At 45.3% G+C, this 14,444-nt stretch overlaps 1 protein-coding gene and 1 long non-coding RNA gene across 4 annotated transcripts in view; one reads left to right on the top strand and one right to left on the bottom strand.

Annotated features, from left to right (window-relative positions):
- Window positions 1–247: 247 nt before the first annotated feature.
- ATPSCKMT (ATP synthase c subunit lysine N-methyltransferase) overlaps window positions 248–14,444 on the top strand; it is a 216,449-nt gene continuing 202,252 nt past the window's right edge. For both annotated transcript variants that reach the window (XM_079983664.1, XM_079983663.1), the window contains exon 1: window positions 248–431. In XM_079983664.1, coding sequence (XP_079839790.1) covers window positions 263–431 — 169 coding nt within the window. In that variant the 5' untranslated portion in view covers window positions 248–262. The remainder of the gene's footprint in view (window positions 432–14,444) is intronic.
- LOC307220061 overlaps window positions 4,204–14,444 on the bottom strand; it is a 44,268-nt gene continuing 34,027 nt past the window's right edge. For both annotated transcript variants that reach the window (XR_013840672.1, XR_013840673.1), the window contains exons 3-5: window positions 10,584–10,692; window positions 10,058–10,162; window positions 4,204–7,007 (exon numbers count right to left, since the gene is read on the bottom strand). This is a non-coding gene — a long non-coding RNA (uncharacterized lncRNA). The remainder of the gene's footprint in view (window positions 7,008–10,057; window positions 10,163–10,583; window positions 10,693–14,444) is intronic.

The following is a 14,444-nucleotide window of genomic DNA, read 5'->3' as shown; positions in this document are numbered from 1 at the left end:
CGTGACCCCCTGGACCAGAGCACGCCAGGCACTCCTGTCTTCCACTGCCTCCCGCAGTTTGGTCAGACTCATGTTAGCAGCTTCGAGAACACTGTCCAACCATCTCATCCTCTGTCGCCCCCTTCTCCTTGTGCCCTCCATCTTTCCCAGCATCAGGGTCTTTTCCAGGGAGTCTTCTCTTCTTATGAGGTAGCCAAAGTATTGGAGCCTCAGCTTCACGATCTGTCCTTCCAGTGAGCACTCAGGGCTGATTTCCTTAAGAATGGAGAGGTTTGATCTTCTTGCAGTCCATGGGACTCTCAAGAGTCTCCTCCAGCACCATAATGCAAAAGCATTAATTCTTCAGCGATCAGCCTTCTTTATGGTCCAGCTCTCACTTCCATACATCACTACTGGGAAAACCATGGCTTTAACTATACGGACCTTTGTTGGTAAGGTGATGTCTCTGCTTTTTAAGATGCTGTCTAGGTTTGCCATCGCCTTTCTCCCAAGGAGCAGGCGTCTTTTAATTTCGTGACTGCTGTCACCAAGGAGCTGGATTAAAAAACAAAATATCCCTCCCAACTCTAAAATTGTAAAGGTTGGATCCAGACTATGTGAGCTTAACTTAGGTCATCATGAAATTAATGGGAGTTAAGTTATGACTAACTTCTTCCAGTGATGTAAGTCCAACTCCTTTGGAACAGAGTTTAGAACAGTATGGTGGTATTCAACTAAGTTTTACTCAGAGTCAGAGGCACCAACTTCTCAAGATGACTGAGGGGGCCCAACATGACGTCCTGATGTCACACGTGCGCTGTCACAAGGAGCCGGGGGCAGATCTGAACACCCTCTGAACATTGAGGGGGCCTGGCCCCCTAAAAAAATCATGGGGGTGGGAAAAAGACACACTTAAATTAATGAACATGACTAAGTTTCAGTAATTTCAATGGGTCTGTTCAGAGCTGGCTTAATCACTAGGCAAACTAGGCAACTGCCTACAGTGGCAAATTTTCAGGAGTGCCAAAAAGGGGCAGTAAAATTCAAAATTTGGCAAGCAATGGGAGGGAGGGGGCCACTGCCAATCCCAGTCTTTTCCATTAACTGAAATGAGGAGCTGCCACCAGGCTGACTCAAAACAGATTTGGGGAAAGTGAAGTCAATACCCCTCTCTCAGTGCCCAATATAGACTCAGTACCCAATACAGTCATGGAGGACCCAGTACTGGCACCTTAGACCTCAAATCCATGGGGGAGGGGAGATGAGGTGGAGTCTGGCGTGGCAGCTCAGGGTGGGGACTTGCATCACGCCCCCGACCCCCCAAAGGAATGGTCTCTCCACCATTTCCAAGTTTGAGCAATTCATGCTATTCCCATGTTCTAAGGGTAGTGGGCAAATTGCTCTAGAATAAACAGAAGAACTATTCATAAGAGAAGAGTGGGGTAGAAACTCAGAGATCACCTAAGGCCCTTATGTGAGCACTGGGTCTACTCTGAGTAAAATTGCTGAATATGACCTGGGTAAGTTACACTGGCTCTCTGTAGTCAAGATTGCTCTTATTGCCTGGTTCCAGCTTCATGATTCAGTGCTCATCAGTCAATGACTGCAGCATCAGGTGGTAACTTGCACAGGTGAATGAGCCACCGCAGAGCAAACATCATCTCACATCACACCCAGCTTTTCTATGGAGTCAGATCACACCTTCAAGGGAGAGTCAGCAAATAAGCACTCAAACAATCCCCCGGGGTTAAGGAGTCCTATTTTCATTTTAAAATTATGGTAGTGTAAAGGCTTATTCTATCTATCACAGTTAATCTGTGGTTCTTGAACAAGACTCTTTTGTTGTTTTCTCAACAATGGGAGTAATAGAATGACTCCTTGCAAGTTTTATTTGTGGCAACCAATCCAAAACTAGAAGATAAAAAAATCCATGAGGTGCGCTGCATATGTGAATAAGCCAACACAGATCATACTTCAAGTAAAGAACAAACTCTGAACAATAATTAGTCTGAAATATGAATATATAAGAGGGGTGTGCATTGATTGGGGGGGGGGCAAATAATGAGGTGAATCATGGTGATTCAGATGTCTATCCCCTCCTGAGTCAAAGTGCAAAATGCAATTTGCCCCCAAGTCAGAGCAGAGCTCCCTCAAAGCTTTGTCTTGCTTGTTCTCTGCTTGTACTTTTCTGTACCAATAGTTTCCCAAAGCTCTGAGCACATGTGCTTTGCAAGAAGTGAGGTGATCCAAAATACCATTTGTGGGCATTGAAAAGATACTTACCATTTCTGCTGAAAATTCATGAGCTGCTATTACAAACCATCTGCCCGCAGGGCACCCAAGAATGACTCCCATCCTTTGAGCTGTGTTACAGCAGGTTCCTGTCTTTGAATGAAAGCACCATTGAACCCAATGAAACTTACTTCAGACTAAACATGCATAAGAAATTGGGCTTTAAGCCTTTGATTTGGTCTATGATTCCTTGAGGCACCTTCTGTTTTTGCTTTCTCCAGTGTTCCCACCATTTCTTAAAAGAACAGGCTCCTATTCAATATCTCCTCCTCACTTGTTCCTGATGTAGACTCAACCCTTCTTCCCTGGGGGTGGGGTGGGGGTGCTATTGTGTTATTTGCCACAGGTGCCAGCCCTACAAACAATGCTGTATTGTGTTGCTGTTCTAACAAAAGCAGATTTGTCTTTCCATGTTCAACAGTAAAATGAATAGAAATCAAATTATAATATTAGCAAATGTTTTTCTTTATTTTAAGCACAGAAGCCATGTCACCTAAAGGGGGGGGGGGAGACACTTAATATTGTATTGAAGCCATAGCTATTCATATCTAGCGTGTGTGTGTATATATATATATATATCTCAAATGCTTCCACCAGCATACAAAGTCATTGTGGACTATTTGAACAGTGATCAAAACATTGTTCAAACCCAATGGGTAAGGTAAAGATTTTCACCAGGAACTCCCAACCTTGCAGCCTGGGCTCAAATCAAACTTGGACACAAGCAAAGACCCACCCCCAAGGAAGAGGTTGATATTAAACTGCTGAAACAACCTTGGGGCATGAAATTTTGCACTTTGGGGCTCTGCTTGTTCTGGTCATGAGCACAAAGCAGGTCACCTTTCATGGGCATTCCCATTTAGCTTCTGAAACATCATTCAATTGCCAGGTCTGTGGTTCAAGTAGCAACTAAGAACAACAACAAAACCACACTGGGAAATGGAAGGTGAAGGAGCCGCCTTGCAAATCATGGCTCATGCCTATTGTTGCTTTGGAGGCACCTTGATTCCGCTTTGAAGTCCTTCAGGCAGACGCCTTGCCTGCTTTCTACAAAGCCTGAAGGTCATGATTTAGGCACGGAACAAATTGTTCAAAAGCAATAGAAAGGGTTTGGCAGGTGGGAAGGGAAATTAAATTGCAGAATTTATTGCAAATTGTTTTACAATGGACATTTTCAGTTGTCTTTTATTAACGTATTTGAATTGAAGAAACAATTAGAGCAAAATAGTTGCTGCCTTTGATATCAATGTGGGCTGTTCAACATAAGGTACAGTGTTTCCCAAACATCTGCTAAGTGGGGCACACTTTTTTCTGAGTTAAAATTGGAGGCATGTTTTAGTTGCACTCCTTCAGAGTATTTAAAAGTATAAGTCCATTTCCATTTGGCTTCCCTATGTGCTGCAAACTGGGCAACCAATGAATCAGAGATGACTGACTGATCCAATATACGCACACCCAGAGCAGTGGCTCATACTTTCTTTGCTTTCCCCTGCTCTTTCATGTGTACTATTTTGTTATTCTGTAAATGAAGTTTCTGTAACATACGTTTTCTACACACCTCAGTATGCAGAGGTATTGCAATCCCATAAATTGGCAGGTGAAATATGCAGATAAAAGGAACCATCAGCTGCAATCCATGACGCATGTTCCAGGAAGAAATGCCCAATGAATATAATGCAACTTACTTCCAAGTAGACATGACTAGGGTTGCACAGTGACTTTCTTTCCTTGATGTAACTATGCCCTGGGAAGTTGAATTGACAGAGAGGCGTGGCATGGCAAAAAAATGAAATGTGAATTTAATCATGGAAAAGAGTACCTCCAGAGCAATAGGCATCTTCTATAGCTTCACAAACAGTGAAGCCAGTCTGGACTTTGCATAGCGCAGCATTTTGTTATGGATGTGATGTGTCTCTAGGTCTTTTAGTCCCCTTTAATCCCAAAATGTTAGTTGACCAGACATTCTCTCCAACTCATCAAAGGCTGGGATAAACCAAGCTTTCTCTTTATATGACAGACATCCCTAGCAGTTCAGTTATAGAAGGTAACCTACAGGAGAAAAAATACTGCCAGCATAATTTCCTTGAAAAATGAGGGAGGGCTGGTTATTCATTTTAGATATAAAAACAATGACTTTGACCTACTTGAAAGGAGGTCACGTGGGACAAATGCTTCAACAAGCACTCTAATCAGAAATGCCAGATTATCTGACATTTTGGAAGGTAACTATTGCCATTTTTAGATTAGGAATTAAGTCAGACTTATTCTTGGCTGCATATTAGTGGGGTGCGGTTGTTCCATACCACTGCATTTTTAATGAAGGTGCAGAACGGAAGGGAACAGCATAGTAGTAAGCACAGGAAGATTATATATGAAAGAGGGTTTGGTGGGGTGGGGAACTGGAAGCTGGGAGGGGAGCAGAGATCAGGAGACATATGCTGGAGCAGAATAACCTCTGGGACGCAGAAAAAATAAGTGGGGTAGTTGAGAAATGGTGACACAGACAGACCTGTGGAGAATTGGTGGGGTAGAGACTTGGTCCAGAGAGACACAAAGGAAAGAGGGCAAAGGCTGTGAAGCACAGAGAAGAGACCAGGCATTATGGAATGGGAAGAGCAGGAGTGATGACTAAGCAGACAAGGGGGGCAGACAAACATTTTGTGAAGTAGTGCAGAGAAGGAATCAAGTGCATACTTTAGGGTGCAGAAAGATAAAGAGGGGTAGCAGAATGGTTTAAAAGAAAAGACAGAGGAAACACTGCATTTTTAAAAAGGCTTTCCAGCACTTAAAATATTTTATTTGTTTCATTCACAAATGTATACCCTGCTTTCTCTCTCCACATTGGGGTTGCTTCAATCAGTGTACAAATAAAAAGCAGGCATATAAGCTCCAATGATCCAACCAGCCCTCTCAAGTTAGCTAAAGTGCGGATGTGACTCTCTGGGTGATCTGAGCTGGGTGCTACTGCAAGTACAATAAGCCATTCTTATGGCTCCAGAATATGCTTGACTATTATTCCTCCCAAGGAGGAGAGCAGGAAGCTGTCACAGAGCAATAATCTGATGATGAAATAGTAGTAGCATGATTCCTTGTGGATCACAAGGACCTTGCGGAAAATCAGCCTTTACCACTAATGAGCCTTGCAGTCTCGCCCACAGTGGAAAAGCCCAGATCCTGCATTATATGGTCAACTGGCAGAAGCCAGAAGAGACTGTCATACACACTCCTAATACATTATCCCTTTGTGTTGAATTATAATTGCAGTGTGGTGCTTTGGGAGCTAATCTGGGCTGAACAGTGCGAGTGTAATTTAGGACTACAGCAAACACTTCACAGCTGCCTGAAGATGGCAAATTCAGGGAGCAGCCAGCTTGTTGCCTTGTCCTGGGGTATTAGGAACCCCAAACCAGTTCATGTGATGCAGAGGTGATTTCCTTAGCAGTGAGCCGCAGAAACATCTGCTTTTCTGTTTATTTAACATTTTAATGTGTGGTGGCAGGCTGCTCCTATCTCCACTCCAACACTTTGAAATGAAACCGTGGCCATGTTTCTCCACTCCCCGTTATTTCTGCTCTCCCAGAGGATGCCGTCTGCTGCTAAGGTCATGCATTATGAATGACCACTTGCTCTACCTGAACCAGAAAATCAGTTGAGGCCAGCAGCACTTGCAATGGCCACCTACCCCTGTTTTGGAGGAGGGGGAAGTAGAGCCAAAGTTCTGCAGCAAATGCCAGTGCTTTTTAAAGTGCCCCAACCTAAGTGCTCTCTGTAGAGAAAGTATTTTCAAACTTCCCCTCTTCAGAGAACCCTTTCCATACTGACTTGCCTACTGAGGAACCCCCAACACATCTGTCTTGTGCTGCCCAGGAATTGGGCTAACATTCTTAAGCACGATTCTTGTGAGATATTGGCCAGGCCTGTTATCCATGATGACTGAAACCTAGAACACACCCCAATCTCCTCCAAAGCTACAGTTTGTGAGGGCAGATTAGTAGGGGTGGGCAAGCAGTTATTAAGGGAAGATTGTCGTTACAGGTCTTTTGATTTAACAGACCTCTAAAAGCTTACACACTTGATCACAAGATGCAGTACGCAGGTCGTGGCCCACTCAAATATTTTAAGGGGGGCAAAGGCACTTGGCCCCAAGGAGTTGGCTCCAATGCCCCTCAAAAACATAGTTTGGAAACCACTGCTTTATTTCACATGCTTTATTCACAAGGCTCTGTACCCCAAAGAGGCAGAAGGATACATGAAGGTATGTCACTTTGCTTACAGTATAAAACAGAATGTCAGCCTCTGTTAAGGAAACCTTTCATGGCTCTAAATGCACAGCCTCATCCACTGGCTCTCTACCATTCTCTTCAAGGCTCACAGTTGGAGACCCTTGAAGAGTTGAGTTCCTGACCCAGAAAGGGCCACCTTGCCCAACCGTTAAGGCAGGGCAGCCTTCTGCCTGTCAGAGGTAGAACAGAGTTGCAATGGAGGCTATAAATAACTTGCCTAAGGGTCATGTAAAGGCTTGTGCGCTGGAATTGCACTTGCATCCTCAAAGACAATGGGGCCGTTGCGGTTGATTCCATTGTGCTGGATCAAACCCAAAAGCCTGTGATCACAGACAAGCTTTGAACCTTTTATTTTCTCTGAAGTCCCAGGTGCTTCATCTGGAAGTCATGTGTCTTTTAAGAGATCTGAATGCATTTATTCCATCAACTGTGTTTGTGAATGAGCACCTAGAGCTGGCAAGAAACAGTACAGGTTTGTTTTCATGAAAGCACCAACATTTTCAATTACTTTATTCATTTTCTTCAGTATCATTGCCACCCAGTGTAAGAGGGCAATAAAGTCCACAGCACTTTTTTGTTCCTGAGGCTTCAGTAGTGGAGATGGTGTTAATTCTTTTCTTTGCATTCTCATTACAAAGCTTGTCAACAAGCCAACTACCAAAACCACAATTGTGACTGTTCGTTTGTGCCCCAGGTTGATAGAAATGGGTTAAAATGGAGCAAGAAGAATTTTAATCATATTTCATATCCACAGAATGAAGGATTCTAATGGGACAATAGTGTTGTGTCAGTAGGGGTTACTTCACTCTCAATTAGCTAAATTCACATTTAAAAAATGAGTGGGGCATAAGAAATGTTTTGAAGGAAGTGTCATTTCCACCTGCTGGATCCAGTTGATCTTTTCCCTCTCACTCTCTGCCCTCCCTCTTGATCCAGCCCTCTCATACCATTTCCTCTGACCTTTTTTCTTTCAACCATTCCCTCTCCTGCAGCCCATCTCCCCTTGAGTTTGCCATTCTCTCTCGTTTGGATCCCCATTCCAGCCTTCTCCTTGTTTTGCAGTTTATGTGGAAAACTTTTTTAGACTGGCCCAAAAACCAGAACATCCAGCTTGTCTTTCTAGGAGCTGCACAAACTTGTTCTATGTTGCACCATCCTAGAGAAACCAAAGATCTTTCCTTCCTGAAGAAGGGGAAGGGCTGTAACATGGAAGTGGTATTTGGTGCAGTGGAAAAGAAAAGGAAGATGGCAGGTCTTTCTGGTGATTCCTCTTCCCAGGCTGCACATAAATCTATGCATTGACTAGGTAAAAGGTAAAGGTAAAGGACTCCTGGATAGTTAAGTCAGTCAAACTTGACTATGGGGTTGCAGCGCTCATCTCACTTCAGGCCAAGGAAGCCGGTGTTTGTCCACAGACAGATCTGGGTCATGTGGCCAGCAGGACTAAACCACTTCTGGTGGAATGGAACACCGTGATGGAAGCCACGGAAATGCTGTTTACCTTCCCATTACAGCAGTACCTATTTATCTACTCGCACTGGTATGCTTTCGAACTGCTACATTGGCAGGAACTGGAACAGAACAATGGGAGTTCACCCCATCACGGGGATTCAAACCCTTCTAAAACATACATAAGAGATTTGGGCTGTTCAGTGTCACAGGAGGTTTTAAGAAGGAATCACACCACTAGACATTTTGAGCATGAATGTGATGGAAAGATAGAGTTGAATTTAAAAAATAATAATATAAATAAGAAGCTTACTCTCCTCATGCCTCAGTAAATAAGCAGGTTTTGCCTTGTCATCAACTAGCTCTTTAGAATGATACGGCTGACATACCGGTCACATGATTCATGGCTTTATTTTCTACCTAATCCTCTATCAAAAATATAAATGTGCTGATACAGGTATCCTTCCTTATATTCAGGGCTTATAAATAAGCATGATCTTGTCATGACAGGATTAGAAGGCACACAGACTTCTCATAACTTTTTAAATAAGTATCTATAAGGGCTGAGGCAGAGGGGACAATTTCTATATTCCATCAGGGTTGAAAGGCACCTCTCCTTTCAGTGATTTCTTGACGTTTACTGTGAAAGGGCAGATAAGTATTCACTTATTCCAATGATATCAGCATGGAGCAAAATATGATTGGTTATGTTGCTGTGTTTCATCATCTTCTTCACCATGTGATCTCTCCTTTTCTAGAATGGCGACCTGAGAAATGTCAGGTGAGAATTCAACCTATGTGTTACCACCAAACTCTGACTAAAGGAATGAAGAAACTGCAAGAAGACTAGCCATATCAGCCAAGGAAAATCCCCTGCATAAACAGGCCTCAGCTGGTCAGGTGATACTTCCCAACTATAAAAAAACAGCTTCCAAATCAGATTGCCCCTCCAGCCTGAGCAGAGGTGCCAACTCTAAGAGGCCCCCAATGTTGAGAGCAATCCATTGCAGAGGAGGCCTATCGCAGAGCCAAGCACAACAGGGAGAGCCTGGTGGCCCCTCCTCTTCCTCCTCCTGCCATGGAAGGGAAGGAGGGGAGAAGCAGCCCTGGGCTGGTGGTTCTGGCAGGAGGAGGAGGAGGAGGAGGAGGAAACTGAGCACCAGAGAAGACAAGCTGCCAACCATTGAAGCCATACTGCCCCCTGGCTGCTCCAGCACCTCTGCGTCCCTGCACCATGTGTGTGTCATCGCGCACGCGCATGCCCCCCATCTTTTTCTCAAGTTGGCGTTTGTGAATTGGAGAGACTAGACAAAGGAAGCCCCTTTTCAGTTTGCAACATGGAAAACAAGGGAGCCGGCCATGGAGGAAGATCACTCTTTTCTTCCATGGGAAATTTGCTGTGCTTCTGTGCTATGCGCTGAGAAAGGGGTACCTTTATAATCAGGCAGCATTAAAGTCAAATATGTGTATGCATGAGAGAGAATGTGATGTGTCTATGTATATGTTAACAGGGGGTGTAAATTGAACATTTAATAGTCATAGCAATGAGCCATTGTATGAACTCACCAAGCCTCGTGGGGAATGTGCACTTAGTCTGCCCATGAAGAGGGAATCGTGCACATTTCCTGGTCAATATACATAAAGTGTTGTGGAATGTGCATAGCTTGACTGAATTTTGTCCATGCTCTGGTAATGTAGAGTCTCCATTCAGTATGTACGGTCTCAAAGAAACATGACTTTTCTAGCTATAGTTCAGAATTGTGCTTTCTAGAGCAACATGGGTTCCATCTTCGAGTTAGATACACATTTTCTCACAACCACTGTGACATTTCTCATGTGTAAGGAATGCATCCCACATGCACCCCACTTGTCTGACAGGTAAAGCCTGCTATGACACATGGTGCATCATCTAAAACCAAAGTCTTGCTTCAGGACTATTGTTTTTACTCATATGCAATGGTGGAAATATAACTGAGCAATCCATCAGCTAAGCCGCATTTGATTACAGTGTGCTGCAAACATTCTCTCTCAGAAATCACATTGACGTTGCATACCTTTGCTAAGTTCAAAAGTCAGGTGTGCTAAGAATGGTACTCAAGACTTGGCTTCTTGCTGCAGTCCTTGACTGTGGAGCCATCAATGCCACTTCAGCTTACTTCCTAAAACAGAAAAGGCACATTATATCATAAGAAAGTACAGGGGAACCCTTTTTTGGCAGTACATTTGAAGAAATTGAAAGTATAAATGCCCCATTAAAAAGCAAAGAGACCCCCCCCCCCAATCAGGAGTTTAATCTGCTGGCTGATGGAGGCGTGGCATTGGTAATGAAGCCCCTGGCAGTAACTGATTGGCTGAACTTCTCCAATCCTTAGATGATCAGAGTAGAGAGAAAGCTCTAAGGGAAAAGAGGTTACAGGAGTGCCAACTTGGCCCCACAACTGTGGGTGCCTGGGGCCATGGGTGCCCAGCCTCTTCATGGGGAACTTTGTGGGTGCTCAGGCACACAGGCCCTCAGGGAGTTGGTGAAGAAGAGGGAGGGGTAGAAGAAGTCAGTTATTTCAGATGTAACTCTTCACTCACCCCTTCTTTCCTGGCCAGGGAAGGGGGCACCATTTTGTGGTTTGCCCCAGGTGCCAAAACGTCTTCGGCCAGCCCTGGGCAACAGTATCATGAGCTGCGGCAGGAACATCTTATGGAGTGAAGAAAGGAGACAGAAGAACATTTGCTTCTCTAAGCTTCTAATACCCCTTAACCCTCAAGGGAAGGGAGTTAGGAGCATTGCAGTTGATACAGCCTGAGTATGGTTTTTGGCATTATCAGCACCTGGTAATCTGAAGAAGGTTGTTAAAGAGGCTGCTCATCTCCCTTGCTGCAAGAATCCTCTTGGATTAGCAGGGTATTAATACTTCTCCCATGTCAGGATATGTTTCATGGGATTTGTCAATCTCTGTCGTATTATTGAATGATATAGATTGTGTGGTATACAGATAATGTAAAATTAAATGCATATAAAACATCCACACCATAGTTTAAAGCCCATGGCTTCCCCCCAAGAATCCTGTGAACTGTTGCTTGCTCCTCTCCACAGAGCACCCTTGACAAACTACAGTTCCCATTATTCTTTGAGGGAAGCTACATACTTTAAAGGTGTGGATAGCCATAGATTCTGTGCCCAGTTCTGCCTATGCTAGCATGGAGCTGAAACCAGCATTCCAGAGGCCCGTCTGGCATGTTGACTATGCAGGGTGAGGCTGCTTTATATCTTCAGGAAGTGAGGGGGGTGATGCCAGTTTCCTGCCAAACCTGTTGATGTCCTTTCTATTAGGAGGGTTTCTTCCAGCCCCGCTCTCCAATCCTTTTAGAGCTTATATGGGTTTCATCTAGTTTAACCCGAGTGGAAATCCTGATTAAAACCCTATCCTGATCATATTTATTAAACATACACTTGACATAAGTGTCACCCCTAATTTAAATGCTGCATAACTGTATTTGCTCCTTTAATTCAATCATTAGGGACTCAGCAGTCTCTCATTGCCTCCTGTTTTGGAAATTAGCATCATAAGTAACTACCTATAAAGAACATCCAGCAATCATTATGTCTGGTTAATTAAATCCCAGGAGATAGTTCTGCTTATTCTTCCTGAAAAAGTTCGGCAGCCTTTCTGAAGCTGATTTGCTTCTGAGGAGGAAAGAGTCGTTTTTTAAAAAAACTGCAAAAATTAATATTAGATGCTGCCTTTGATTCATCACTATGGTTAGTATTATTAACTTGCAAAATACTATTGCAATACACACCACAGAATCATAGCATTGTAGAGTTGGAAAATACCCCCCGGGGTCATCTAGTCCAACCTCCTGCAATGCAGAAATCTCAACTAAAGCATCCATGACAGATGGCCATCCGACCTCATTTTGTTAGTTTTGGCCCAGTTCTCCAATCTGTTAATAACATCTTGAATCCTGATTCTGCCTCTATGGCATTGTTACTTCTCCCCCCAGTTTGGTGTCATCTGCAAATTTGATGCGCATCCCCCCAATTCCTTCATCCAAGTCATTTATAAAGACGTTGAACAGGAACACCCAGGACAGAATCCTACGTCACCCCACTTGCCACTTTCCCCCAGGATAACGAGGAACCTTAGTGAGTCCTCTTTGGGTTCAGTCAGTCAACCAGCTACAAACCCACCTGACAGTGACCTGGTCCAGCCCACATTTACCAGCTTCTCTTCAAGGTTATCATGGGGGACTTTGTCAAAAGCCTTAGTGAAATCAAGATACACTACATCCACAGCCTTCCCCTGATCCACCAAGCTTGTAACTCTAGTTTTCAAAAAGAAATGAGATTTGTCTGGCATGACCATCATGGCAGATAACCTCTATGCTGCAGGGATGTGGGAGCATACATGTGGGGCAGTATATATTGCACTCCCCATGGAGTGTCTCTCAATGAATGCTGGACCTTGCATTATCTGCTATGAAGTGTGGGTAGAAAGGAGTGGGCAATGACTATGACCCTTCTACTAGTTAGAAGAGCAGGTTTTGACACAGTTTTTGCCAAACTGAGATAATTTCGTCTCATGAAACTTATAGGGAGCCACTAGGAATGAGGGCTGGTCTTAGCATAGACATCTAGGGTCATCTTTCTTGGTCATGGTAGAGTGACTAGTATGAGGTTCTAATATGGTCTCCCATCCAGGCACTTGCAAGATTAAAGTCACATAACTTTAGCAGGGTTGTTATGAGGCTTGGGATTGCTACCGTGGAGGGGCGAGGCAGGTATGTCGGTGGGGGCAGATGTTATAGGCGAAGGGGATCGAGATACGGATATGCTCGTACCCCTTCCAATCTGCGCCCCATCCCGAGGGACGAGGGTAGGGTGAGCAAGGATTACTCACCTCCGTCACTGGTGTTGTGCAATGCCAGGTCTATAGGCAACAAAACCGCCACCCTGCGAGATTTCTTCACCTCACAGGGGGTCGACCTGGCTTGTGTGACGGAGACCTGGGTGCGCGAAGGGGAAACAGTTACCTTACGAGAGATGGCGCCCCCAAGTTTCTCCGTCCTCCACCAGTCGCGGACTGTGGGCCGGGGGGGAGGGGTGGCATTATTAATCTGGGAAGATTGTCCTTACAGGGCTCTACCATCGCCATCGATCCCCGGCATTGAATGTGTTAGCCTAGTGTGGGGCTCCGAGGAGAGCTTGGCTGTCTGGCTGGTGTACCGGCCACCTAGCGCACCAGCAGCCACCCTGTCAAGCCTATTGGAGGCGGTGGCCGGCTGGGCCTTGGAGTTCATAGGCTCTGGACCTGGTGTCTTCCATGGCGACACTAGGGCTCTCCCAGTTTGTTTCGGGCTCCACACATCAAGCAGGCCACACGCTGGATTTGATCTTTGGCGTAGGTATAGATGTGATCATGTCTCCTTCGATGAAGGTGCCATGGTCTGATCACTACGCTCTGAAAGCCAGGATTGACTTTCCACCCCCACCCTGCTTAGGTGGCAAGCCTTGCGGGACCTTGCTCCCCCTGGCGACTCATTGACTGAGCTTGTTGAGGGCTGGAATATCCAGCTCCTGGCAGCCATCAATGAGATCGCACCGAAGCGCCCTCTGCGACCCCGCAGAAACCGGGCTCCCTGGTTTACCGAGGAGCTCCGGAAAATGAAGCGGGACCTCAGACGGCTAGAGCGAGTATGGCTGGGTGCCCGTGACGGAGCCTCAAGAACGTCTTATAGGGCTTTTATGAAAACCTACAAGATGGCAGTGAAGGCTGCTAAGAAGTCCTACTTCTCGGCCTCCATTGCCTCCGCTAGCTCTCACCCGGCGCAATTATTTAGTATAATTAGGTCTTTAACGTCCCTTGAAGGACAGCCAAATTTAAATAACAATCTGACACACAGCTGTGAGGCATTTGCGAGCTTTTTTTCGGAGAAGGTCCTGTTGCTCCGCCATGACCTCCCTGCCAATTTGGATACAATAAAGGAACTGGAGGCCCCTCGACTGTCCTCGGGTCCAGTATTGGACCACTTTGACCGGATATCCCCAGCCGATGTGGACAGACTCCTCCGAGCTGGAAAGCCCACCACCTGTCCTCTTGACCCGTGCCCGTCTTGGCTGATTAGAGCGTGTCCAGACGAGGTGCGGGCCCCCCTGGGGGATATCATCAATTTGTCCCTTGGCACCGGGATATTCCCAGGGGAACTGAAGGAGGCAGTGGTGCACCTGCTCTTAAAGAAAACATCATTAGATCCTTTAGATCTATCCAATTACCGCCCGGTTTCGAATCTTCCGTTCCTGGGTAAGGTGATTGAGAGAGCAGTTGCTGAACAGCTTGGTGGGTTTCTGGATGAAACATCGGCTCTGGATCCATTCCAGTCCGGCTTCCGCGCTGGTCATGGGACCGAGACGGCTCTGGTTGCCCTAACAGATTATCTTCGTAGACA

This window comes from Podarcis cretensis (genome assembly GCF_951804945.1).
Source record: "Podarcis cretensis genome assembly, chromosome: 7".
In the NCBI taxonomy this organism is placed as follows: domain Eukaryota; kingdom Metazoa; phylum Chordata; class Lepidosauria; order Squamata; family Lacertidae; genus Podarcis; species Podarcis cretensis.
This window is presented reverse-complemented; position numbering and strand designations above follow the sequence as displayed.